The following is a 25,266-nucleotide window of genomic DNA, read 5'->3' as shown; positions in this document are numbered from 1 at the left end:
ACCAGGGACTTGCTGCCAAGGGGGAGGTGGACAGAGGGCTGGAGACCGTTCCTGGCCTGATCTGAGATACCCAGGACAGAGGTGGTGGGGAGGGGCTGTTCATGATCTTTCCGTGACCTGCCAACATACCCCCCCCCCCGAGTCAAGGGACCCGAAGCCCTTGGAAGCACCTGTTCCCTTGGCAGGGCTGGCTGGGCATGTCCACTTCCCACCCGGGAAGGGCCTCCAGCCACGCTGCCCCTTGCGCTCACGGCTCAGACAAATCGATTCCGCCTTTCCAAACATGAACTAGACGAACTAGACGCCGGGAGAAGTTGTTTATTGGAAGCACTGGGTGGGGGAGGGGTTTGGAAAAACAGATGTGCTGATCTCAGGGTCTGGGGATGGACTGGGCACCAGAGTTAGGGGAGGGGGTCCAACACCGCAAACTTTTGAGTAATAGCACCGCGATCAGAGGGAAGACCCAGCCCCTCGGACTAGGCTGTGCTGGGGGTGAGGGTGCCTGCGTCCCACCCACCCGCTCACGCTGCTCCCCATGACTACTTGGCCCCATCAGCACAGTGGGCGCAGCACCCGGGGGGAGGCAGAGCGGTAGCAGTGGTACCCCTCCAGCGTGGCTGGGAGCAGCAGCAGGCCGCTCAGGGGGTCTCTCCGGCAGCGCCCCATGGCCTCCTTGTAGCTCACCCGCTCCTTGGAGATGGGGTCTGTCAAATCCTTCTCGTAGCTGGACTCGTCCTGCAGGAGCTGGGCCAGCTCTTCACTGATCATTCCGGACAGCACGGCCTGAGGGACAGGGATGCGGCCAGTCCTCTTGGGGTCGATGAGCCCCCCGGTCAGGTGCTGCACTTGCAGGTGGGGGAGCACGCTCTCCTGCGGCATCCAGCCCTTCTGGATGGCCTCACCCACCGACAGCCTCTTCTTGGTGACGGGATCCTCAATGCCCGTGAAGGCCTTCTGGGCGTTGAGCAGCCTCTGCATTGAAGTGTTCTCGATCAGTCCCCTCTCCATAGCCTTGTGCACGGAGTAGCGCTCCCGGCTGAGGAGGTCCACGATGCCCCCCGTGGCCGCCTGGGCCTCCAGCAGCTTCTGCCCCGTGATGGGGTCCAGCATGTTCTTGGCCACGGCCGTCTTGATGGTGCATTTGTTGTCTGTGGTTGTGTCATAGATGCCAGCAATGGGAAAACTGTCATCGCCGAGCCCGAGCGAGACTCCCGGAGAGAAGAAGCCGGGGCCCTGGGGGGCTGGGGAGGTGAGCGGGGACTTGGAGATGATGGAGCCGATGGAGAGCGAGGAGCAGGGCTTGGTCTCCCCGGCCACGAGCAGCGCGAACTCGGAGATGGGGAGGTGGCCGTCCTTGTAGAGATGGTACTCCTCCTTGGAGATGCGCCGGCAGCGCAGGGCGGCCTCGATGGAGTACTGCTTCCCGCTCTTGCGGTCCAGGAGCACGGACTCCTCGCCGCAGGGGCCCGAGGTGGTGACCTCCTCCCAGTCGCACTCGAGCTCCTGCAGCTGGAGGTACTGGCCTCGATCGATGATGCCCCTCTTGTAGGCCTCGTACGGGGACATGTCCTTCCCTGTCTCAGGTTCGAGGATGGAGATCTTGGTGGAAAGGTTGGTCTCTCGAGTCTGGGTCTCCTGGTTGAGCTCCTCCCTGCTCACTTTGGCGTGCAGGTCCCGGAGGGTCCTCTCCTTCTCATAGATCTGGTCCTTCTCACGGAGGATGGCCGCCTCGAGCTGTGAGAGCTCCTGGCCCCGCTGGGCGGCCTTCTGCCGCTCGCTCTCCGTCTTCTGGCCGAGCAGCTTCGCCTCCTCCTGCAGCTGCAGCACTTTCTGCTGCTTCTGCCTCTCCAGCTCCCGCAGCTCCTGCTGCAGCTGCCGGCACTCCCGGTCTGCCTGGTCCCGGGCCTTCTGGAGCTCGGCCTCCTCCCGGGCCCAGGTCCTCCCCAGCGCCTCGGCCCTGTCCAGCCGCTCCCGGAGGTGCCGCACCTCCTCCTCCCGGCTCTGCCGGGCCGAGCGCTCCCTGTTGAGCACCTCCCACGCCCGGGACCGCTCGCCCTCCAGCACCCGGTCCTTCTCCACCCTGATCACTTCCTTGTAGACGGTCTTCTCGTGCGATTTGGTGCTCTGGAGGACATCGATCTGCACCTGCAGGTTCTTGCACTCCCGATGCAACTCCGTCACCTGGGACTTCTCCCGGTCCAGGTCCTGCCGCAGGGCTTCCGTGGACTTCTCCAGAGCCGGGTCCTTCTCCAGCTTGACCACCTCCTCCACGATGATCTTCTCCTGCACCACGGGAGGCCGCTTCTCGAGCTCTTGAATCCTCAAGGTCAGCTGCCGCAGCTCCCTCTCCACGGCCAGCTTCTTGCTCCGGTCCTCCTGGAAGCTGAGCAGGCTCTCCTTCTCCTGCACGCCGGCCCGGAGCTGCTGCACCTCCCGCTCCAGCTGCCGCCGCCGGCCCGCCTCCTCGTCCAGGCTCCGGCTCAGCCGGCTGTGGTCCTCGCGGAGCTTCGGGTCCTTCTGGGTGACCACCACCTCCTGCAGCACCACCTTCTCCTCGGGCCGCCTCCTCTCCAGCAGCAGGTACCTGTTCTGCAGCTCGTGGACCAGGTCCTCGGCAGCCCGCCTCTTCTGTGCGGCTTCTCGCACCTCCTGGCGCAGCCGCTCGGCCTCCTTCTCCAGCACCGGGTCCTTCTCGTGGCGCACCACCTCCTTGTTCACGGTCTTGGTCTCCACCTTGGACCGCTCCCGCTTCCACTCATCGCGCTCCCCCTGCAGCCGGATGAGCTGCTCCTGGGCGCGCCCGCTGCCGTTGACCAGCTCGTTGAGCTGGGCCTTCAGGCGGTCGATCTCCCGCAGTACCTCGGGGCTCCTCTCGTGCTTCACCACCTCCTGCGTCACCTCCTTGTACTCCACCGCCGGCTTCTGGGCCCGGAGGGCGGCCAGGTCGGGCAGCAGCCCCTCCACCTCCTGCTCCACGCGGCTCCTCTTGCTGGCCGTCTCCTGCAGCTGGGCCCTGAGCCGTACCATCTCCTGCTGCGTCTCCGGAGCCACCTGGAAGGTCTCGTGGACGCGCTCCTGGAGCTCCACCTTGGGCTTCTGCTTCTCCACCACGCTGTACTTGCCACGCAGGTCCTCCAGCTCCCGCGCCAGCAGTGCGTTCTTGCTCCTGGCCTCCTCCAGGAGGCTCCTCAGCCTGGACGCCTCTTCGAGAAGGCCTGGGTCCTGCTCCACCTTCTTCACCTCCTTCACGATCACCTTGGGCTCCACGGCGCCGATCGCACGCTCTAGTTCTTCCATGCGAGCCTGCAGCTTGGCGGCGGCCTCCACCGCCGCCTTCCTCCGCCCCGTGTCCTCCTCCAACTGCCTCCTCAGGGCCTGGGCTGCCTTGAGCATTTCCAGGTCCTTCTCCACCTTGACCACTTCTTTCACCACCACCTTCTCCTTCACGTTCGGCGCCTTCTGCTCCAGGGCCAGCAGCTCCTTCTTTAGGGTCTCTAGCTGGGCCGAGACAGTGGCGTTCTCCCCCCGCAGGTGCTGGATCTCGCCACTGAGCTGGGCCGCCTGGCTATCCAAGCCGGGATCCCTCTCGATCTGGGTGACCTCCTTGGTCAGCAGGTGAGGCTGCATGGCCCTCCTCTTGCTCTCCAGCTGGACGACCTTCTGGGCCACCGCCTCCAGGTCTGCCTGCAGGCGGGCCCGCTTCTTGCCTTCATCCTCCACCTGGGACTTGGCCCTGGCCAGGCTGTTCTCCAGCTGGGGGTCGCGGTAGAACTCCACCACCTCCTTCTCTTCCAGCCTCTCCAAGGGTCGCTGCGTCCTCAGCTTCAGCAGCTGGTTCCTCTGCTCCTCCAGCTCCTGCTGCACCTGGGCAACCCGCTTCCTCTCCTCCTCCAACTGGGACTTCAGGGCCTCTGACTCCCTCCCTGCTCTGGCTGGGCCCTCAGACCCCTGCCGGGTGTCATGGGTCACCTGGATATCCTCACTGAGCTCCTTCTGCAGAGTGAGAGGAAGAAGGGAAGAGTACTGGAGCGGAGGGGGAGGAAAGGGAAGAGCCCCATTTCCACCGGCCCCACCCCTACCCTGAGATCGAAGACCCCTCCCTGCTTCCTGAGACTTCCGGTAGGTCCTGGGAGCGGGAGCTGCAGACCTGAGGTGCTTGGATGCAGGATTTCGAGAGGACCCCTCAGCCCCACGATGTTAGGATGCAAGGCAGTGTTCGGGTGGAGTTTGCACTAGAACGTGCAAACAGGACAGGTCTCCTTTCCAAACCTTTCCCCCTTGCCTTCCATCCAGGCTCCCAGATATGGGCCCACGCTCCTCTGGGGGATGCTGGGGTACTCCTCTGGGTAGAGGAAACCTGGCAAGTCCCTCAGCCAGACATCAAGAGTCACAGAGGGCTTCTGTCTCCTGGTCCCCCAGGTGTGGAAACTCAGGTGGTCTCTTGACCCTTGTGGCTGGTCCTAAGGCTGAAGATATTGTGGGGATCTTTCTCCTGTTCCCACCAGTGGACTGCCCAGTGGTGACACTGTGACTGCACTGAACGACATCTCCAGGGCCTGACTCTGAGATGGGTACCAGCCTGGAAGAGCTGCTGGGAGGAGGGCAGAGGGGGGAGGTGGGGAGCTGGCCCTCTCAGGCCACGGAGCCTGCCCGGGGGCTGCAGGCTGCAGGGCGAGGAAGAAGGGAAGTGGGGGCCAGGTTAACAAGCAGCCCAGGCTGCCTGGCACCGGGACAGAGGGGGTGTTGTCACCATACCTTCTCCAGCATCCTTCTGGCAAACTCCAGCTGGTGCAGCTGCTGCTGGTGTGCAGCTGCGACCTCAGTGTAGGCCTTTGTCAGGCTCTTCTCCTAGAGAGGCCAAGGGGAGGCGGAGGGAGGGCAGGGTCAGCTCCAGCCGTAGCGCCTGCAGAGCTGGTGTGCGGGGACACCGAGCCCCACCGGGTCTGTCCCATCTCACCTGCGCCTGGATGCTCTCCTGCAGGGGAGCCACTCGGGGTCTCTTGGGGGCTGACCCGGCCTGGGTGGTCTCCAGGGAGCAGCGATAGGTGTCTGCCTGCAACTCATAGTCCTGAGCAGGAAGGGAAGAACAACAGGCTCTTGGTCAGTGGGGGCCGCTAGGGATGGGAGAGCGGGGGACTGGCAGAGGAAGGAGGGGAGAGGTAGGAAAGTGCTCACCTGGAGAGCTGCCTGCAGGTCCTGGGAGAGGCGGGACACCATGGCCCTGTCCTGCTCTCGGCCCTGGACCTCCTCCTGCAGCCTCTGCGAGGGAGGAAGTGAGAGTCAGGGGAGGTCAGTGAACACTACTCTCCCAGTCTCCCCTGCAGGGGCCTCGGTTGCGCACGCCACGGGGGTGGGAGGTCGCCTGAGGAACTGCCTTTCCAGGCACGATTCTCTCCAGGAATTCTTCCTTCGTCTCTTTGGCAGAGTCCCTTCCTTCTGTCTTACCCCTTAGACTCCTGTTCTAGCAGGAAAGTTCTCACCCAGTGCATCACAACCACCTAGAGAGCTTGTTAAAACAGAGATTGAAGGCCCCACCCCCAGAGTGTCCGGGCAGATCTGGGTTGGGGCCTGAGAATTTGCATGTCTCCGGTCTCCACGATGCTGGTGCTGCTGGTCCCGGGACCACCCTCTAAGAACCACTGCTCTGTCCCAATTGCTCTTAAGCCTGGCTGCCCCTTTTATTCACTTGGGGAACTTTAAAAAAAGTACGGGTGCTCTGGTCCCAGTGATTCCAATTTAATCAGTCTGGAGTGGGGCTCTGGTACAGGGATGTTTTAAAAGCCCCCTAGATGATTCTAATCTGCAGCCAGGTCTAAGAATCTCTGTCCCAAGCCAGCTTCCTGGCGTTACCCTCTCACACTCATAGACACTGTCATCCTCCTGCGGCCCCAGGCCCTTGCCTTCCAGACCACTTACCCTGCCCCTGACGTGTCCTGCCGTGGGCTCTCCCCCAGAGCACTTACCAGCATCATGGCCGGCAATGCACCGGCCTCTCCCACCAGACTGTGGGCTGTCTGAGAGCTGGCTGTACCCACAGCCTCTGGTTCATCGCCAGTACATGGCCGGGGATTGGCAAGGAGGAGGAGGACGCGGTAGGAGTTGGAACCCCCACGCTGCCCACCTCAGACCAGATGGAGACGGCCTTGCCGTTTCTGTGGGCCAGGTGGAGCATGGAGGGTGGGGGTGGGTGGGTGGTGGTCTCCCCAAGGCCTGTGGTCTGAGCTTTGAGGGCTCTTAGAACACTGGCCACTAGGGGGCCCCACGCGCCCAGGCGGCTGTACCTGTGGGGAGGCCCCGGCCCATCTGCCTGCAGGTGGCCTGCAGCCCCAGCCTCACCTTCTGCGCCTGCAGCTTGTAGGCCAGCTGGCTGGGCCCGTCGCTGGGCCGCACCTGGTTGCGGGGCAGGTGCTCCAGCCAGAAGCTCAGGTTGTCCCTGCAGTTCTTGAACTGCTGGTAGGTGAGGCCGACATCCTGCAGCATCTTCTCCCTGCAGGAGAAGACCCGGAGCAGGCCCGGAGCAGAGGTGAGCGCTGCCCTCTGGGGATGGGTGAGGGGTGCACGGAGGAGGCTGGTGGGTGCCTCCCTCCCCGGGATGAGTCAGAAGGCCCGAGTGACCCACCAGGCTGATCCCCTCACTCTGGCCCTGTGTTGGAGCTGGGCATTCAGGGATGGACCAGACCGTCTCAGCCAGGGAGATAGGTACTGTTATTATGCCAGCTTAGAGCAGAGGAAACTAGCCTCAGAGAGGTGAAGTCACCAGTCTGAGGTCACACAGCTTAGCGGCGGCAGCTGCCGTGCACCATGGGGGCGTGCCCGGAGCCCTGATGGCCCAGCCACTCACCGCAGGTCCAGCTGGTCCCCCACAGCGTGGTAGCGGTCGGTGAGGGCCCTCGCCTGGCGCTGCTGGCGAGGCAGGTCTTGGCAGAACTCATGGAAGTTGTTCTGCAGGGCGCTGCACGCATGCTCAGTGGCCTTCAGCTCCCGGTGCAGCCCCAGCACGCAGGCCTGCCGTTCCAGCAGCTCCCTCCGCAGGCACTGGGAGAGGAGGGGACATGGTGCCATGAACCCTCGTGGTTCCACGAGTCGCCATGTGACCCCACTTGCTAGTTAATACTTGGTGAGGCCCCCTCCCACCAGGAGGCTGACCAACCCCTCACCTGCAGCTCGCTGACCCTCTCTTGCAGCGCGCCCAGGCCGGCAGGGATGGGGGCCTCCTGCGCCACGGAGGACTCGAAGCCTCGGATGACTCTGTCCACGTCCTGGATCTGGTGCTCCAGACCCAGGGCAGCTCTGGCTCTATCTCGAGGGGGCCCAAGGTCAGGCACTCCGTCAGCCACACCCCAGAGGTGCCACCCAGCTGTCCCCCTTCCCTGGGCCCCAGAGCACTCACTTCTCCCCGTAGAGGCTGCAGAGAAGCTGCACATCGCTGTACTTGTTCTTGACACTGTTGAGGGCCACGGGCAGGTGCAGGGTGGCGGGGCCCACCAGCCGGCTGGACAGAAACACCTCACACTCCCGCTGGGCCGCCTCTTTCTCTGCTCCCAGGCCCTGCAGCCGCTGGGCTGTGCCCTGAGGCAGGGAGGGGCAGGGTCAGAGGTCTCCTTCCTGGGTGGGGGTGGGGGGCAGACCCTGCCCACCAGGCCTCAGAGTATGGTGTGTATGAGCCTGGGCGCAGGCCAGAGACCCGGGGACAGTCCTGGCCCCGAGAGTCCCCATGTGGATGACCTTGGGCCAGTCAGCCTGGCTGAGCCCGTCTCCTCATCTGCTGAATGACTGGAGGGAGGAGGCAGTGTGATCCCATGCCACCGTGCCCTGCACAAAACGTCAGTTCCCTGCCCCGTCACCCCAGGCCAGACAGCAAAGCCCTAGCTCTGTCCACGTGGCATGTGGGGTTCCTGTTCCTCATCATTCTCTCATCCCATCCGTAAGTCATCGGGCCGCCTCACTGTGGCCCCATCCTGATGTGGGAGATGCGCTGACTTCAAGACTCAAGGATGTACTTGGGGTCTGCCAGGTCCCTGTGCAGTCATAATCAGTGACTTGCCCATGACTTGCACACACGGCTGACGCAGAGCCTCGGGCAGTGGTGGTGTCTGCTGTGCTATTGCCCTCAGCCTCCTTCTGCCCCGGCCTCCGCCCCCTGGTCTCCTCCCCACGACACTCCCGCAGAAACACCCAGCAGGCCAGCTCAGAGTGGAGACCGGACCTGCAGCACCTCGCGCACATCTGGCCCCGGCCCTCTGACCTGGGAAATGCTACGTCCTCCCTACGGTACAAGATGGAGTGGACAACAAGCTGCGCGACAATGTGTAAGGACAAGACTCAGAAATTTAAAAACCAAACCCAAAGGATATATTTGACTAGAAACCAGTTGGGAAAGACAGAACCAACTGCACCCCCAGGTGTGGGAGGGACGGCGTGCACTACGGCGCCCAGTGGATGAGTTCCTTGTGACAGTGTTGACACACTGCAGCCTCACCAGGGAGGCGTCCTTGCTGCTCTCAGGACCCTCGCCAGAACGCCTCCCCAGTGCTGGGCACAGGGCCTTTACTGTGGGCCCTGCCCTTCCAGAACCTTCCCGGGCCTTAGTACACTTCCTCCAGATGAGCTGGGTATCATCGTGCCTGTTTTCGGTGTTGAGGAAACCAAGGCGCAGAGAGGTAAAGTGACTTCCCCAGATCACACAGCTGTTCAGTGGAGGAGCCAGGACGGGAACCAGCTTGTCTTGAGCCCTGGACTGTCCACTCCCTTCCTCTGCCTTGGGTCCCTGCGACTGCTCCCACACTTGCTTCATCCTTAGTTCATGCACCCCCAGCACGGGACTGTTTCTTATTCCGCTGTCCTCACTCACCCACCCACCTTGTGGCTTTGGATGCGGCCCTCCAGGTCCCCCAGTGGATTTGCCCGGCTCAGCGGGGCCCGGGCCCAGGCCAGAAGCTGCCTCTCTATCTGCTTCAGGTCTCCGTCCAGCCGGGTCATCTGTGTCAGGAGCTTCTGGGCCTGTGGGTCTACTGGGGCTGAGCCAGTGGGAGCTGGGGGCATAGGGTGCTGTGAGGGTCCAGGCCCATCTGCCTGAGGAGCAGCTCTTCCCTGGGTGCCCCCAGAGCATCCAGTGTGGGGTAGGAAGGAAGGGGGAGAGCAGGCAGGGCCTAACCAGGGGAGGGGCAATGCTTGGGGCTTGCCAACCCAAGAGATGGAATCCCCTAGCAAAAGTCCCTAATCCAGGGCCACTCCCTACCCATCACAACCGCCCCCCCACCCCGTGGCCAAGAACCCCCCCAAGTCCCCGGCCAGCCCTCACTACCCTGCTGGCCAGTCTGTAAGGGCTGCGCAGTGCTGGCCGTCACGTGACTCTGGACTGTGGCCAATTTCTGCTTCAGGGCCTGAAGCTCTGAGGCCAGCCTAGAACAAGGAAGAGACCAGACAAGGATGTCTCCTCTCTCTCCGAGCCCCCCACCCCACCCCAGGAGTCATGGGTCCAGGAGAAGGCCAGGCAATGGCCTCAAACACCACAGGACCGGGTCTGGTCCCACAGCCTGCCTCCTACCCCTGAGGATCCCCAGGCAAACCCACTTGGAGGCCCTGGCCTCGGCTTCAGGGTCCGGAGCTGGGATGCAGAAGCAGGCGGCTGGGGCACGTTTGGTCTCCCCACCTGGGCCTTGAATGACCCAGGTGTGCTGGTCAGTGTTGTCCATCAGCAAATACCGCTCACCCCGCAGCAGCTGCACCTGGGGGACAGGCGGGGAGGGGCTCACGGAGAATCAGGGCAGGGAATAAGGTAGGAACGAGGGCCAAGATGGGGTAGGGGTGGGGATGGGCCAGAGGCAGGGCAGGGCTTAGAGAGGGGTAGCGCTGGGGCAGGGTGGGGATGGGTAGGAGTGGGGCGATGGTGGGACTAGAGGGGGCAGGGCCGGGGCTGGGCGGGCTGAGCCCGTACTTCTCCTGAGTCCCAGTCGCAGATGCTGTCCACATGCAGGGGCTGCTGGGGTGGGGTCCTGCGCTGCTGCAGAGGGGCCACCTGCTGGCTCCGCCGCTGTAGGTCCCTAATGGTCTTCTCAGCGACAGCCAGCTGCTGCTTCTCTGCCTGTGGGGTCCCAGGCTGCCCTTGAGGCCTGCCCCATACCACCCCCCATGAGAGCCAGGGGTCTGGTCTTCATGGAGTCAGGGTCTCTAAGTCAGGAAAGTAAAAGAAGCCTCTCCAGCAGGCCCAGGATTCTGGAATCTGCTGGTTGGGACAGGGGGGCTACCTAGCATCACTCAGGCCTCTAGAGTGGGGCCTGGGGAGGGGCTCAGAGCTCTTCTGGGTGGTCCCTGTCACATTACAGGTGAGGAAACAGGTCCAGGGTGGGGAAGGTGGTTAACAGGGCAGCCCCTCTTACTGGAGCAGACCCTCTTCTCCTGCCCTCCTCCCAGGATGGGCTCAGGGCAGGACTAAGCCCCTGGGAAGGGTGAGGCCCAGACACAGGGGCCAGCCCCAATTCCTGGAGTGGAAGGCAGGTGGCCTGGGCTGGGGAGCAACCCCCCCCACCTCACCTCCAGCTGCTGCAGCAGCTCTGTGGGGGCACCAGGGGGCGCCCCAGGGGCGGGGCTGTACTGGGTGTCCAGGCTGGAGTCCAGCTTTGCCAGGGTTTGGCTGATTGAGTTGGCCTCTTCCTGGAACTGAGGTGGTGGGCAGTCAGGGGCAGAGCCTGGGGCAGCCCACTGTCCACCAACCCTGCAAGCCAGCTAAACGCACATTGTCCCAGGCCCTGGCACTGGCGGCTTTCCAGGCTATGGGGCCTTTTCCACTGGGGCACTCTGCAAATGGCGCATCTTGGGCTCAGTGGACTTGCTTCAGTGTTATAAAACACCTTGGCTTCTGTCCGTCCTGCCCAGGTGGAGGCGGGGCTCTCCTGCTCACTCCAGCTCCTGCAGTCGTCCTGGCTGGGACCGGGGGTGGGGGCCAGGGCGTCGGGGCTGGAGTGGGAGCTGGGATTGGGCTCTAAAGAAACACCCTGCGGCTGGGTGATGCTGCGGAATTCCTGTCCCCGGGCGTGATAATGGTATGGTGGTTGCGTAGGAAAATATTTTTTTAAAAAGGAAGAAAAAAACTCGTTGGCTTTTGTCCCTCTCAAAGCCTATGAAACATTTTGGGAGGAAGTTACCAAAAAAAAAAAAAAAAGGAAAGGAAAAAAGAAAAAGAAGTTCCTGTTGTGTGTTCTGTCAATGTTTCTCAACCCTCTTTTCGTTGTCATCCCTTCTAAGGAGAATTTTTGGACATCTTCTCCTTAATCTCGCTACCATCCCTATAAAATTGTAATGCTACAGATATGCTCTATATCCTTCCGGGATGGATACTGGTGATTTATGCATAAGAAGAGGAAGTTTCTTTCCCCCCTTAAGAACCAAGCCTCCTGGCAGCAGCACCACCCGGCCGCGAATGTTCGTGTGACATTGTTCTCCTCTGGGACCTAGTCACAGGACACGGCTCTGCCACTTCTCAGAGGCGCCCTGTCCCCCACCGCGCATGCGTCCTGTGGCGTTCCCCAGGCCCCGCACCCCGCCGCCCGCGGACTCACCCGGCGGTAGGCGTCCACGTGCTGCAGCTGGCTCTCCTGGCAGATGCACAGATTCAGGAAGTTCTGCCACTCCGTCTTCAGGGCCTCCTGGTGGGTCTGTGGACAGCGGCACCGAGCCCTCGGACCATGCCCGCCCAGACCTGTGCCCCGTCGGCTGCCCAGACCTGGGCCATGTATCCCTCTCCCCAGCCTCCCCCGGAAGCCCCTCCTCTGCCCCTCCACCGACTGAGGGAGCAGGTGTCCCTGCGACAACAGGCAGGATCTGTCCTTCGCACCTGGATGGGCCCCACGGCCGGGTGCCCCAGCTCCACCATGCGCTCTCCGTCGTCCTCCAGCTGGTTCACGCTCTGCTCCTGGCTCAGCAGCTCGTGCTGCTTGAAGTGCTGGGGGGAGCGTCCGGAGCACGGGTGAGGAGAGGACAGGGTGAGGATGGCCAGTCCCCCCTCCCAGCCCCAGTCTCCCACACCCACCTCGTACTCCCGCCGCACGCCCTCGGGGTCCACCAGGAGGTCGCTCCAGTCCTGCTGCAGGATGCCCTGCTGCTGCTGGGCCAGGGCGCTCAGCAGGCGCGTGCAGCCCTGCAGGTGTGTGTACAGGCTGCCCAGGCTCTGCCTGCGCCACGAGGCTGCCTTCTGTGCTTGGCGAGACGTGGGAGGGAGAAGGGGGAGCAGGGGGTGTCGTCAGCATGTGTCCGGAAACGCTGCCCCCCCCACCCAAGGGTGCAGGTAGCTGGGCCCTGCCCCATTCCCAGCCCTTCCGCTGCTCACCAGGAGGTCCCGGTATTGGCTCCTGATGGTAGCTGCATCCTGCCTTGACCAATGGGGGGGACAGAGCAGGCTCAGTGAGAGGCGGGGTGCAGGGTAGATGGCAGCCCACACCCCAGGCCGACTGTGCCCCCACCCGGACCCCTGGGCTGCACAGGATCTGATGGGAGAGATAGCGGGGGTAGGGCTGGAGGGCCAGGCAGGGATGGACGTCACGCACCGGCCCGATGAGGTTCCGGAGCTGCTGCCCGTAGGCCTCGATCTCCTTCTGCAGGATGTTGTGCTCAGCGATCTGCTGCTCCAGCTCTGCCGTGCCCGGCCCGTACCGACCCTCGCGCACCTGCTTCTGCAGGACAGCCGGCCACTCAGCTCAGCCACCGGGCTGGGGTGGCGGCCCTCGCTTGCCCTCCCCACGTCCCCATATGGAGGAGTGGAATTGGTCGTTTGGGCAGAGGGCGGACGGGCCAGCTGAGCGGCCTCAGGGAATGGCAGCCACTCACCCTGGGGGACATACTATTCTCCAGGGGCCTGGCTGAGGCCCAAGCATCTTCATGACTGCAGTCCCTGACTCCTACTGGTCCCCAGAACGTAGGGCTCAGCCTCTAAAACATCTTCCTACTCTTCCCATGCCTCCTTACCTCCCTGGCCTCGGCACCTCCTGCCTAGAGACCTCTTGGTAGCCTCTGGGACCCTGTGACACCCTCCTCTGCCCATGCCCTCCCCACTGTCCCTTCATTGTCATCACAGCACCCCTTCTGTTGTGGCATCAAAGCACAATTCCTCACCTGATGTTCAGGGTGCCTGTGACCTGGCTTTGCCTGCCTGCCCAGAAAACCCCACTTCCCACCATACTCTAGGCTGGAGCCTCTGTTTCTTCTTCTGGAATGTCCTCTCCTCACCATTTCGCCCCAGCCTAACTAAGCTCTCCCACCTCTCTGAGGCCTCTTTATATGCCCCTTCCTACAGGAAGCCTTCCCTGACTGCACTGTCCCCTCTGCTCTCTCCCTGACCAGAGCCTCCCACAGGTGCAAGCATACCAACAGGCCCCTGATGACAGCTCTGTTTTGCTCTCTGATTGTGCCAGGTGTGATTCTGAGCTCCTGGCGGTGTCTCTGACATGGAGGACAGCGCTGACCTGTTTTTGCTCCAGCACGCGTGACCAGTCGACCCTGGGCCCCATGTCTGGCGGCAGCACTATCTTCTCGTACAGGGCACGGTACTCGGCACACTCCTGGGTCACCCGCTCATGCAGCTGCTTGATGCTGCCAAGGAGGAGGCCAGCAGGTCAGGGCCGGGCCTGGGGTTCCCCTGGAACCCCAGCATCTCTGTCCCTAGGGCTCCAGCCCTGGCTGCCACCCCACTTACTCCTTCTCGATCTCCTCAGCCTGTGGGTGCTTGAGCCGCCGGGCCTTGTCCACATCCAGGAAGAGGTCCTTCAGCAGCACCTCGGCCTCCTTCAAGCTGCGGCCCACCTCCTGCCGGTGCTGCAGGGCCTGGCTCTGCTCGCCGTGCAGACGGTCCTGTAGGTGGGGGACGACATCCCTGCGGCCCCTCATCGCCGCCTGGGCCCCACCCTGAGTTCCCCAGGCTGCACAGACAACCTCGGGGCCCACGCTGGCAGAGGGCCAGGCCTAGGGCATCTGTGGGGTGGGTGCAGGGACACAGGGGTGACCTGGGTCCCCCTCCCCAAGCCCCCAAGTTGGGAGTCCAACAGAAAAGGAGAGCTGAGCCCTCTCTCCCACTGTGTTTGGGGAAAGACCATAAAGGACAAGGGTTGTCTGCCCCACTTTAGCCATCCCCAGTGGGCACTCTGGAGCTTTAGTGAGCCTCCAGTGCCCCCATGCCCCGCCGCTTGCCCCTGAGGCCTTACCTGCTGCAGTCTCTTCTGGGTCTCCAGGATGTCCCTCTCCACCTGGTCAGCATTGGCCTGCATGCGGGAGATGAGCAGGGCCAACTCCGGGGCGGCAGCCCTGGGGTGCAGGGGGGAGGGGAACAGAGCCAGCATGGTTGGAAAAGACCCCTCTGTTCCACCTGCATGGGGCCCCTTGTCTCCCTCTGCCCTGTCCTGCCCTTCAGCTGGGCTAACTGCCCGGGAGGGAGGCATCTAGGACCTGGGGAGCTCTGGTCTCTCTCTATAGGAGACTCTGTGAGATAACCAGCCCTGAAGGTGGGGGAGCACTGTCCTCACATGAGGGTTCAGAAAGTGGGGGTCTCTGGTGTGCCCGGCACCATGGAGCAGGCCAACATCACTGTCCTGGCAGTGAGCTCTCAACCCCACCCAGCTCCTGCCACTTCCTTGGGAGTGAATCATGCCTCAGCCCCTGATACCCGAAACAGCAAGGCTGGACTTTGGGGGGGGGGCAGTTGCGCTGGCTGTCCCCCACCCCAACCTCCTCCCACCCCAGCCCTGCCTGCCCCTCACCACCCCAGGCTTTGCCTGTGCCCAGGCCAACAAGCCTTTGGAGGAGCTGCACAGCACTGGGGCAGGGGGAAGCCAAGAGATTGTTGGGACGCCCCGACAGTGCCCAGATTTAAGGATTAAGCCCAGATTGGGACCTGGCATGTTCCAGGTCACACAGCAAAGAGCAGAGCCAGCCTGATCTGACTCCCCAGGGTCCTTTCTACGGGGCACCTGCTGTGTGCTGAGCTCACTCTCTGGGGCCTAGAGGCCCAAGCAGACCTAATAAAAGTGGATTGGTCCAAGGCTCATAAGCACAGCACCCTATGAAGTTACAGTCCTGGGCAAGGGGAAGGCACACTGAGCTGGGCCTTGAACTAGGGGTGAAAGGATGAGCCCACCCCCCACCCCACCCCCTGCCTGGGCAGAGGGGCAGTGCCAGGACAGACTCAGTCTGAAAGATCTCTGGCCAAACAGGCTGAGTTAGATCATTCTCTAGCACTACTGCTGTGTGGCCTTGGGCAAGTTACCTAAACTCTCTGTGCCCAAGGTTCCTCGCTTGTAGAGTGGAGCTTTAATAACACGTACATCACAGTGCTACTGTGTTAGGAGCATGGCCCATTGGAAGCACGCAGTGCACAGCCTGCGTGAGTCAGCATCCCGTGCATGCTGGTGTTGATTTCACTAGGGAGTAAGCTCCATGAGGGCAAGGACCTGTTGGTTCTGTGCAAGGTGACATCCTCAGTGCCTAGAACAGTCCTGGCACACAGTAGGTGCTCAATAAAGGTATGTTAAATGAATGGACCGCACAGCAGGGGACCAGTGAGCCCTGTTTGGGGGGCCACAGCCAGAGCCGACTGGGCAGTCCCAGGTTACGAGAGCACTGCCCAGGAGCCTATATGGGAGCAGGGAGCCGTGGGTCCTGACCCCCCGGTGACCTGTCCCCAGGCCTGGCCTCCTGGGAGGGCTGCTCCCACCGGGAGGCGCACACTCCACCCTGGGCAGGGCCGAGGAGTGCCAGGGAGGACAGGTCACTCCAGCGAGAGTCTTAACTGCTGTCTTTCCTGTCTGCCCAGAAGCCCAGCCTCCGTGTCATCGCCCCAATCCGATCCCTATCGGGGTAATGAGCCTTTCATCTCCGCTCCCATCTGCCACCTCCACTCTGCACAGGCCAGTGAGAAGGAAGAACAGGAGGGAAGCAGCCAAGTCTGTCTTCGGACCATGTGGCTGCCGAGAGCCAGGCTGGGTCCGGCGGGGAGCTGGGGGAGCAGAGGAGGCTCTGAGGATGAACTGGCCTGCGGGCTCTCCTCTTTCCCTGCAGCACCCTCTCCTCATACCCACACGGTGCAAGAATCACCCCAACACTGTAACAAAACTCCAGGCCCGAGGGGAGAGCCTTGTGAGGAAAGCTGCAGCTTGGGCTCTGTGGCACAGCCCTGCCTCCCTGCACCTGGCACCCCACCTCCTCCTGGCCTCAGTCCTTCTGCCCACCCTGGGCCCAGGTTCCAAGGGTCAGCCCAGCCCAAGCAGAGCCTCCAGGGCAGAGCCACAGAGAGAGAGCCAAGCAATCCAGTCTCCCAGCCCCCAGGGCCCTCCCCCTTCAGTGCGTCTCCTGCAGAGAACCCCTACCCATAGCCCTCAGGTCCCCTGGACAATGCGGGAGCCCCAGGCCAGCCCTGGCCTCCTGCCAGGGCTGGAACTCGGTCTGGGCTTGGGAGTGAGTCCACCCCACCACCACCCCCAGATTTCTGGCCTCGGGACACTAAATGCCAGTACTGGGCTAGTCCTGAATTCTGGGCTGCCATCTCCAGGAAGCTAGAGCACCTGGGCCTGGCACCACCCCCACCCCAGCCCACTGTCCCAGGCCCCGCTCACCGGCTGTGCTTGCTGGGGGAGCCCTTCGGAGAGCCCTTGGCTGGGGAGCTCTTAGGGGACCCCTTCCCTTGGGAGCCTTTGCTCAGACCCTTGAACATGGTCGTAAAGGCAGGTGCCGGCTCAGGCTGGGCTCGGCCGGTGCAGGCAGGTGGTGGGTGGCAGGCGGGCGGCAGGCGTGCGTCCTCGCTGGCTGTTTAGCTGGGCTCTGGTGAGGTGGGGTGGCCGGGCACTGCGCAGGCAGTTTCTGGGAGGCCCCTCCCCGCAGGTGAGGCAGCAAGCGAGCGCGGGCTGGAGCTGCCACGCATGCACCCACACTGCCCACACTCGGCTGCTCCTGCACAACCAGTTTGGGAGGAAAGGGCACGGCCCAGAGGGCGGGGCGCCCGAGCCTGCCCGGCTCCCAGAGAAGGTCTGGACTTGTTACACCCACATACCCAGAGGGAACCGGCAGAGATCACACCCAGACGGGGAAATAGCCAGGCCCAGGAGGGACAGGGCTGCAGACAGACAGATGCTCGCACAGGCTCAGGGACAGAGGCCCGGCCTCAGAGCTAGGGCTGGGGGTGACTAAACACTTCCAGGCAGCCCAGGGCACCCGGCTATCAGGCTATCAGGCGTACCCCCACCCACAGCTCTCACCCGACCCCAGCAGAGGTGGGGCCGCTCCTCCACCACCACTATGGGGCAGCCAGGGGGCATTCACCCCAGACAACTGGCACAAGGTACATTTTAAAAGTGGCCACCACTCAGTCGGCTCCCCAGAGGACAACCTCACGGTCCCACTGCCTGATCTTCCTGGCTGGCTCAGTGTCATCCTGTCTGTCTGTGGCTCTGGGATCCTCCAAAGAGTTTCGGACCAGTGCCAGAGGGGCTGGGACGCCCCTGTACCCCTCGCCCCAGGACCCCCAGCATTAGCCTCCAGGTGCTGCTGACCCTAGGGTCTGGCTGAGCCCCCCTGGGAACCACTGTACTGGGGTTTTTCTGCCTGCCTCTCCTCACCCAGTCCCCCAGAGGTGGCCCTGATAGAGTCAGATGGGGTGGTGGACCGTGGTGCCAGCTTATCGGCCTCTTCCTTGCCTTAAGTGCCAGGGAGGCCATCTTGGTAGCTGCCTTCTCCTGCAGTGCCCCCTATATCCAGGCCCTCCCTTCACTGTCCCACCTCGAAGAATGCTACAGCTCGAGAGGCACTCCCTGGAACCATTACAGTGTTGGTTGGGGGCGGGCTGGATGAGTAGCAACGGGGAGGGATGTGGCTGTGCTGGCTTTAGAGCACGGGGACATCCTGGCAGGCCCAGCTGGGGGTAGAAAACAGAGAAGATATAAGGATGGATCCCTCCAGCTAGAGAGGGCAGGGCAAGAACTGAGACTGGCCACAGGCCCCAGTGGGACGAAAGAGGCTGAAGTCCCTTTTCCCTGCGTCTCATGGACAAGTCACCGAACCTGGTCCTAGAGAGGGGACAGGAGTCACCCATCCTGGCAGGGGTGGGGAGGGCACCAGGGGGCCTTGAGAAAAAGTAGCAACAGGGAAGCAGAGTGTCTCCAAAGTTCGGCTCCTGGATGCTGATTGTGAGCTGGAGCCACAGATGGAAGGCCAGGCCCAGAGGCCACGCAGCCCCTGCCCCTCCTCCACGTTATTGCTGGGTGACAATTTTCTTTGAACCACTACTAGCAGGCCTGCAATCTACTGTCCTCAGAAAGGGGCCATTGTTTAAAGGACCGCAGGATCCAGGAGCCAGCCCTGAACGCCAGCCTCTCATCTCCAACCGGAGAGCCCACTTCCTTATCTTTGAGATTGGATAAGTGATGGCAATGCCCAGGAGAGCCAAGATGGGAGGCAGGAGATTGCAGCCCTCAGCCCACTGGCCTGCCTCCCCGAAGACTCTGGGCCCCTTCCTGGGAGGTGGTAGTCATTGGAGGTAGGGGGCCCAGGGGGAAAAGATGTCTAGACTCCAGCCCTGGGAGCAGAAGCAGCCAGGGGAGCACACACACACACACCAACCTGGACAGGGGAGAGGGATGCAGACCCCAGCTGCCGATGGCAGGAGGCAAAAGGCGGCCAGGCTGAGATTTGCAATGGTTGAGCTTTGTCTCCTGTCTGCAGAAGCTCTCCTGGAAATAAATGAGCACCATAGGAGGCTCTCACACGCCCCAGAGATTAAGGCTAACTGATTCACTGCAAGAAAAACAAGAGCTGAATTCCTGGCGTGACTGTCTAATGCCAAATCAAATCAGCCCCCGGCTCCCCAGATTGGGGCTGACATGCAGCCGGCAAGAACAGCCTGGCCTTAGAGGTGCTCCTAGTCAGACGGCCGTGACTCTGAACCCCAAGACCAAAGCACAGGAGAAGGGACAGAGACAAAGACCGGGTTTTAAATACGTGAGAAAGACAAGAGTCATTTAGAAGGCCAGGACGGGACAGAGCCTTCGTGGAGACCTGCACTGTCCCACACGGCAGCCACAAGATTTCAGCCACTGGATTTCAAAGACTCAGTGTGAAAAAAAGATGTGAAATATCTCATCAATAATTTTTTATCTTGATTAAAGCCACAAGATTTTGGATATACTGTGTTAAATGAAATGTACTTTCAAAAATCAGTTTCATCTGTTGCTTTTTACTTTTTTAAAATGTGGCTACTAGAAAACTTAAAATTACACATGTGGCTTGCATTTGTGGCTCACATTAAGTTGACCCCTGAGCAACGTGGGGGTTAGAGATGCCGACCCCCCTCCCGCCCCCCGCGCAGTTGAAAATCTCTGTATAACTTTTGACTCCCCCAAAACTTAACTGCTACCAGCCTACTGTTGACCGGAAGCCTTACTGGTAACAGAAATGGTCGATCGATACACCTCTTGTGTGAGAGACGTATTATATACTGTATTCCCACAATGAAGAAAGCTAGAGAAAAGATGTCTTTAAGAAAATCGTAAGGAAGAGAAAATATACTTACAGTACTGGACTGTATTTATAGAAAAAAAAAAAAAAGCGCCCCATATAAGTGGACCTGTGCAGTACAAACCCATGCTTTTCAAGGGTTAACTGACAACTGTGCCAAACAGCCGTGGCCTAGAAGCTGGACAGGACAACAACTTTCAGGCTTCCCAGACCTCACCCTGCCACATCTCCTCCTTTTGAACAAGGCACGAAGCCCAGGACTGGCTCCCTGTCCCGCCCCCAGGGCCTCCCCTCGCCTGGCACTTGCTTCCTCCTCTGTGGATTGAGAGGTTGAGGCCCACTGGCCCGGGGTCTCCCCCCAGAACCGTGCCAGCTAGGACTTCAAGTAGCAGCTTCTCACATCCCCTAGCCTGGAGCTGGCAGGCAGGCCGACGCGGGCCCCTCACAGCTCATGGGTGGGAGGCCAGAGCGGGTGAGCTGATCAGAACTGAAAGCCGCCAAGCTTCCAGCTCCAAGGCCGCCGTGCACGCATGCAGCTAGGCAACGGGGGCAGCAGCTTGGATAGTGTGCCAGGGCTTAAGCTACCCGTTCTCTCCTCCAGCTCTTGGGGCTCCTGCAGGGGACATTCTTCTCCCTGCTGAAGCAGATGGTGGCGATTCCTGACTTTGCCCTGGAAGCCATAACCTGCCAAGCTCCCATATGCTCCTCGATCAGGACAAGCTTTGCCATCTCAGGAAATTACCCTCTGTTTGTACAAAAGCTCTGCCACCACACCCTTGGAGCCAAGCTGGCTGATAACCACTCCTGCCTCATACTTGCTTGGCCTGCCGGGGAGCAAAGGTGCCTCCACCAGCTGGGCCTAGAGAAGACGAGGGCTGGTGAGGAGGGGAGCTAGCGCTGAGTCTCCCTCTGTCTGCAGGCGCCAAGGGAGGCAGAGCCGTGGCCCCAGGAATCTGCAGAGTGCCCTGGAGGAGGCTCTCTTGGCTGAGAGTGTGCCCGATGAGCCTGCGAAAAACGGTGCTGAAGGTCCGCCTGGAGAGAAGCAGAAGGTGACTATCACTTGCCCAGCTAGAGCAGAACAGGCAGGAAAAGGAGCTGGTTATTCCTTCTGGGCCTTTTACGGGGAGAGTCTAGAGGAAGCAATTCAAACCTACCAACCAACCCACCCTACCTGTCGGGAGATCAGGGTCCCCCATACTAGACGACGAGACAGAGGATAAGGGGTGACCTCAGGAGTCCTCAAGTCCCAAGTCTGCCTCAGAGGACAAGGCCAAGGCTGTTCCCCTCTAGGACTGACTCCCTTTCCTTAGCCTTGGGCCACGGCGGCCGGCCTAGTCCAGGCACGGGACCAGTGCCGGGACAGCTATGTCTCTGGACCACAGCATAGCCTGTTGTTGCGTGAGCAAGCCCTACATTCCCGAAGTCTGCAGCTGCCCATGCTCTCAGGAGCTGCTGGGCCTCCAGCTCTCCCCAGTTGCTCTCCCCAGGTGCCCAAGGGCTCCGGGCCCTCCTGTGAAGTTCAGGTCTGCCGGCGGTGACCAGGCAATCGTGGCGCTCTCGAGCTCAGCAGCGGGAGTCACCCTGGCCGCACCAAAGCGGCACTGGCTAACCTGCACTGAGCCCCGGTCACTGGTCTGAAGAAGGAAAAGGTTTATAAAACAAAACAAAAAGAATAACAGTCTCCGTAGCTGAGAAGCAACCTTTCCTAATTAGTCTTTACGGCCAGGAAATTGGAAGCACACAGGGCAGCTCAGTGCACTCGCTCGTTGTCCTGGTGACACTGTTTAGACCGAGCGGGGAGAGGGGCCTGGCTAGGGGCACGCGGCAGAGCAAGGCTGTGGGGGCGCACTGAGGGAAGGGGGAAGGGCAGGTGTCAGTGGAAGGGGCCCCACCAACTCCCCGCACAGCAGCCCCACCTCCGGGACACTGGGCTCCCACTGTCCCCGGGGAGAGCTGCTCACTGCAGGGCTACAGTCAGGAGAAGAGACTTTCCTAGCTCAGTCCTAGCCAGGCGGGGGCTCCTCCCGTGAGGCCCCAGGTCCCAGCCAGGGTGGCGTGCAGGCTACAGGCAGCACTGGAGGGAGAAGCCCGTGTTCTAATGCTGGCGCCGTCCAGGCGAGGCGGGGGGTGGGGGTGGAGGAAATTCCTATTTGTCAAGTGCCTCTTGGGTACTAAGTAAGCCCTTCGCACATTTTCCTTCTCAGTCAGAGAAGCAGATGCCCTTCTTTTCCAGGTGAGGACCCCCACGCCCTCTCCATTCCACAGACGAGCCAGAGCTGACGAACATCACAGCTTTTGGGGACCGGTCACCTGCCTGTCGTAACTGCACTGCCTCTTGCCAGAAGACCCCTGGGAAAAGTTCAGCCGAATAGAAGGGATGTGGTTCTTTTCCAAGTGTGAGGAGTCACTGAATCACAGACTGAGCAGGAGGACACATACTGCAGTTAGTGGAGGTGAAGAAACCATCTGCCGAAAACGGGGACTACGGAGAAGCCAGGGTCCCTCTCCAACGCCATGAAAATCCCCGCAGAAGGTATGGCCGAGGGCATGGCAGGGCCCTGTCCGCTCGGCATTTCCCGTAGGGCTCGGTACCAGCACAGAGCAAGCAGCCCATCAGACTGACGGGCTGTCACAATCCTGCCCCAAAGCAAAAATAAAAACCACACCTTAGAACCTGAGATCACGGTCCCTTAACAGCTCAGCAAGGTCAGACAAAATGTTCTCTCAAGTACTCCATCAGTATTCGTCATCTGAGATCACATTTCATCTAACTTATATCAACTAATAACACGGCCAACACCACAGAGCTGCCCTGCACCGGGGGGGGGGGGGGCTTGCTTGCCACTCGTGCAGTCCTGCCCGCGCCCCGCCTCTGACATGCTGCAGACCAACAGGCTAGATTCTTCCAGCTGGTGCTGTCAGGATGCAGGCAGCGTCCAATCTGTCTCTCTGCTTTGGAACATCGATAAATTTTACAGCTAAACCTGGTTTCCGTCTCTTCTGTAGCAACAACTGTCTTAAAAATAAAATTAGAACCAACACATATTTTTGCTATCTTTGGGTGTTTTCCTAGACCTCTGAAGGGTCCAAGCTTGTGAAGGCTGTGGACAGCAACATGCTGTTCAGAAGTCTGCGATCGGCTAGCTCTGGGTATTAACGATGCCAGGTGTGCAAGACCAGCACTGCCACAGCAGTGACGGCGACCAGGCAGAGCGCAGCCCCTACCCCCGCAGTCCCCGAGTCAAGTGTCCCTCTAGAGGGGGTGAGGCCATGGCCTCAGTGGGAGGAGAGATCAGGATGGTCTCCAGCCACAGTACAGGCAGGGGCGCACTGCCACCACAGGCTGTCACCTCCCGGCCATGGTGAAAGGCTCAGGCTGCCACCAGAGAAAGCCTGGCAGTATTTCATTTCCAACAGGGGAATCCAAGAATTCTCAGCTTAAAGTAAAAATAGAGAGTGGCTTGAAACAACGCAGAGAGGAGAAAGCACCCAGGAAACTGAGCGGTCAGGGCCCCTCCAGCCCCGGCTGCCTCAACGCTCTGTTTTTCCAAACAGAACCAACAGGGTTAGAGGCCACAAACCTGGCCAAATTATGTCTTAACAATCTGATGTTCAGCATTACCTCCTGGTAACTAAAGTTAGCTTTTCACCACTCATGTTTCCGCAAGTCAAGACCACCACCACTCAACAGCCAGTAAGAACCAGTAGCACAGCCACGGTGAGGCACAACCCGACGCAAGCTTCTCCTCCTCTCTGGATCTGGGGAGAGAGAGGCCTCTCGCAGGGTCCAAGCCTCCTGAGCAACCACAGCTCTTCCTGGGGAGGAATGGGAGCTCCAACTGCCAGAACGAGCAGGGGAAGAAATGCAGGTACCTGCATCCACCCCTTACACCTCGAGACCTCACTCTTGTTCCCTGGAAAGGACGGACTGTGTGGCTGCTGGCATCTCGGTCTGTGAATCTAGCCAGCAAAATGTGCTGGCCCAAGGAGTGGCCCGGGGCTCGGACTCTGAACTGAGTGCCGTGAGAGATGCTTCCTGGCCTGAGGACACGATGGGGTCCTGCTTTTGGCACAGTCTCCCATGACAGCCTGTTTAATGTCCAGGGATCCTATGTGAAGGGATGAGCAAGCTAACCAGAGACCTTGGCCCTGCCAGGGCTGTCTTCTTATGTAAACACGTGCTCTTAATACTAACCATGTCTTGTTATGGCCTCACTGGCTGACCACAGCCACTACTCCTCAGAGCAGCTGCCAGAGACACCAGGAGGAAGGGAATTTCTAGTGTGGCCACAAGAAAGGAAAAGCTTAGAAAAGGTCAATCAGAATGACCGACTCCAGATTCCACCTCCCCAGTGATGCCAGCACTCACAAGAGAGCAGGAGGGGTGGGAAGGGCCATGAGCAAGACAAAGGGATGTCTTCCCAGATGAGGGCAGGAGGGGACACCGGCTCAAGCTGGAGGGCTGCCCGCCCGGGGGCCTGCAGTGGGGGGCCTGGCCCAGCTGTGGCTGCAGCCGATGGGCACAGAGAATGGGGCGAGGGAAGCACAGAACTTAGTTCACAGCCTGCTGCTGCCAAGCTGGGGAGCCGAAAGGAGGACGAGGAAAAGGATAAAGACCCCCAGGGCTCTCTCAGCCCATGAGGGACACAGTCCTAAGCTTTTGGGACCAAAATCCAAGACCTCATGCTCAGGTCATCTGTGTTGTATCTTCAGAGGGCGGGAGGATAAACCCTGACGTGTATGGCACAGACGATAAAACTTTCTATTTAAAAACAAAATCTGGGGGCACCTGGATGGCTCAGTTGGTTAAGCGTCTGCCTTCGGTTCAGGACATGATCCCAGGGTCCTGGGATCGAGCTCTGCATTGGGCTCCCTGCTCAGCAGGGAGCCTGCTTCTCCCTCTCCCTACACTGCTCCCCCTGCTCGTGTACTCTCTCTCTCTCAAATAAATAAAATCTTCTGAAAAATAAATAAAATAGAAATAAAATCAGCTTCCTAAGGCTCTTTGACCCAAAGCAAATCCTGGGAGGGAGACAGATTACAATCTGAGCCTCTGGAGTCCTCGACAACATTCAATTCTAACAAAGACTGATTTTGTCTTCCTGTCTTCTAACTTCTGGCAAGCCCCCTGCAGTACCCTGGGAAAACAAGAAGCACGGCTGTACCCACCATGGGTCCAGCTTGAAACAATGCTCTCAGGTCTTTAACCACGCAGGCTTCCCTTCAAGCTGCTCTCGTGAGCTCCAGGTGTGTGCCACACTTCAGGAAAGCGCGTTTCCATCTCCAAAGGGATACAGAGGTTTCAGATACATCTCATGTCTAAATCACTTTTATTCCTTGTTTTCCTTCACTGCTTTTGGGACTTCTATTATCGATGCTATGACAGAAATAGAAAAAGACTCACTAAGGAAAAACTTAAAAAGGAAATCGGGGGAGGGGCACCTTGGTGGCTCAGAGGGTGAAGCGTTTGCCTTTGGCTCAGGTCATGGTCTCCAGGTCCTGGGATCCAGCCCCCCATCAATCTCCCAGCTCAGCAGGGAGTCCGCTTCTCCCTCTCCCCCTTGCTTGTGCTCTCTCTCTCATGAATAAAAACTTTAAAAAGAAAAAGGGAAATTGGGGGCACCTGGCTGGCTCAGTCTATAGAGCACGTGACTCTTGATCTCGGGGGCATGATTTTGAGTCCCACATTAGGTGAAGAGCTTACTTAAAAAAAAAAAAAAAGGAAATTGGTTTAAATATAACCTATGGCATCTAAAAATTTCAGATTTAGAAAGTGCC

The 25,266-nt window shown here is 60.3% G+C and overlaps 1 protein-coding gene across 2 annotated transcripts; it reads right to left on the bottom strand.

The window, feature by feature from the left end:
- Nucleotides 1-302: 302 nt before the first annotated feature.
- Nucleotides 303-25,266, bottom strand: EVPL (envoplakin). Of its 2 annotated transcripts, XM_087854085.1 has the most exons (23): nt 24,658-25,266; nt 18,595-20,520; nt 14,193-14,292; nt 13,688-13,842; nt 13,458-13,584; nt 12,543-12,668; nt 12,326-12,364; nt 12,029-12,190; nt 11,834-11,941; nt 11,559-11,654; nt 10,534-10,659; nt 9,938-10,084; nt 9,574-9,728; nt 9,305-9,402; nt 8,860-9,032; nt 7,391-7,569; nt 7,158-7,296; nt 6,842-7,035; nt 6,337-6,487; nt 5,176-5,259; nt 4,958-5,068; nt 4,756-4,848; nt 303-3,993 (listed from the first exon to the last, which is right to left on the bottom strand). In XM_087854085.1, the coding sequence occupies exons 2-23, from the start codon at nt 18,723-18,725 to the stop codon at nt 553-555; spliced, it is 6,135 nt and encodes a 2,044-aa protein (XP_087710211.1). In that variant the 5' UTR covers nt 18,726-20,520; nt 24,658-25,266; the 3' UTR covers nt 303-552. The 2 variants fall into 2 exon arrangements, with proteins under 2 accessions (XP_087710211.1, XP_045670046.2); XM_045814090.2 differs by lacking the exons at nt 18,595-20,520; nt 24,658-25,266 and adding an exon at nt 16,596-18,584.

Source organism: Ursus americanus, chromosome 23 (genome assembly GCF_024610735.1).
Source record: "Ursus americanus isolate L20-20 chromosome 23, mUrsAme1.1.p, whole genome shotgun sequence".
Lineage (NCBI taxonomy): Eukaryota > Metazoa > Chordata > Mammalia > Carnivora > Ursidae > Ursus > Ursus americanus.
Note: the sequence above shows the minus strand (reverse complement) of the source record. Positions and strands in the feature narration are given on the sequence as shown.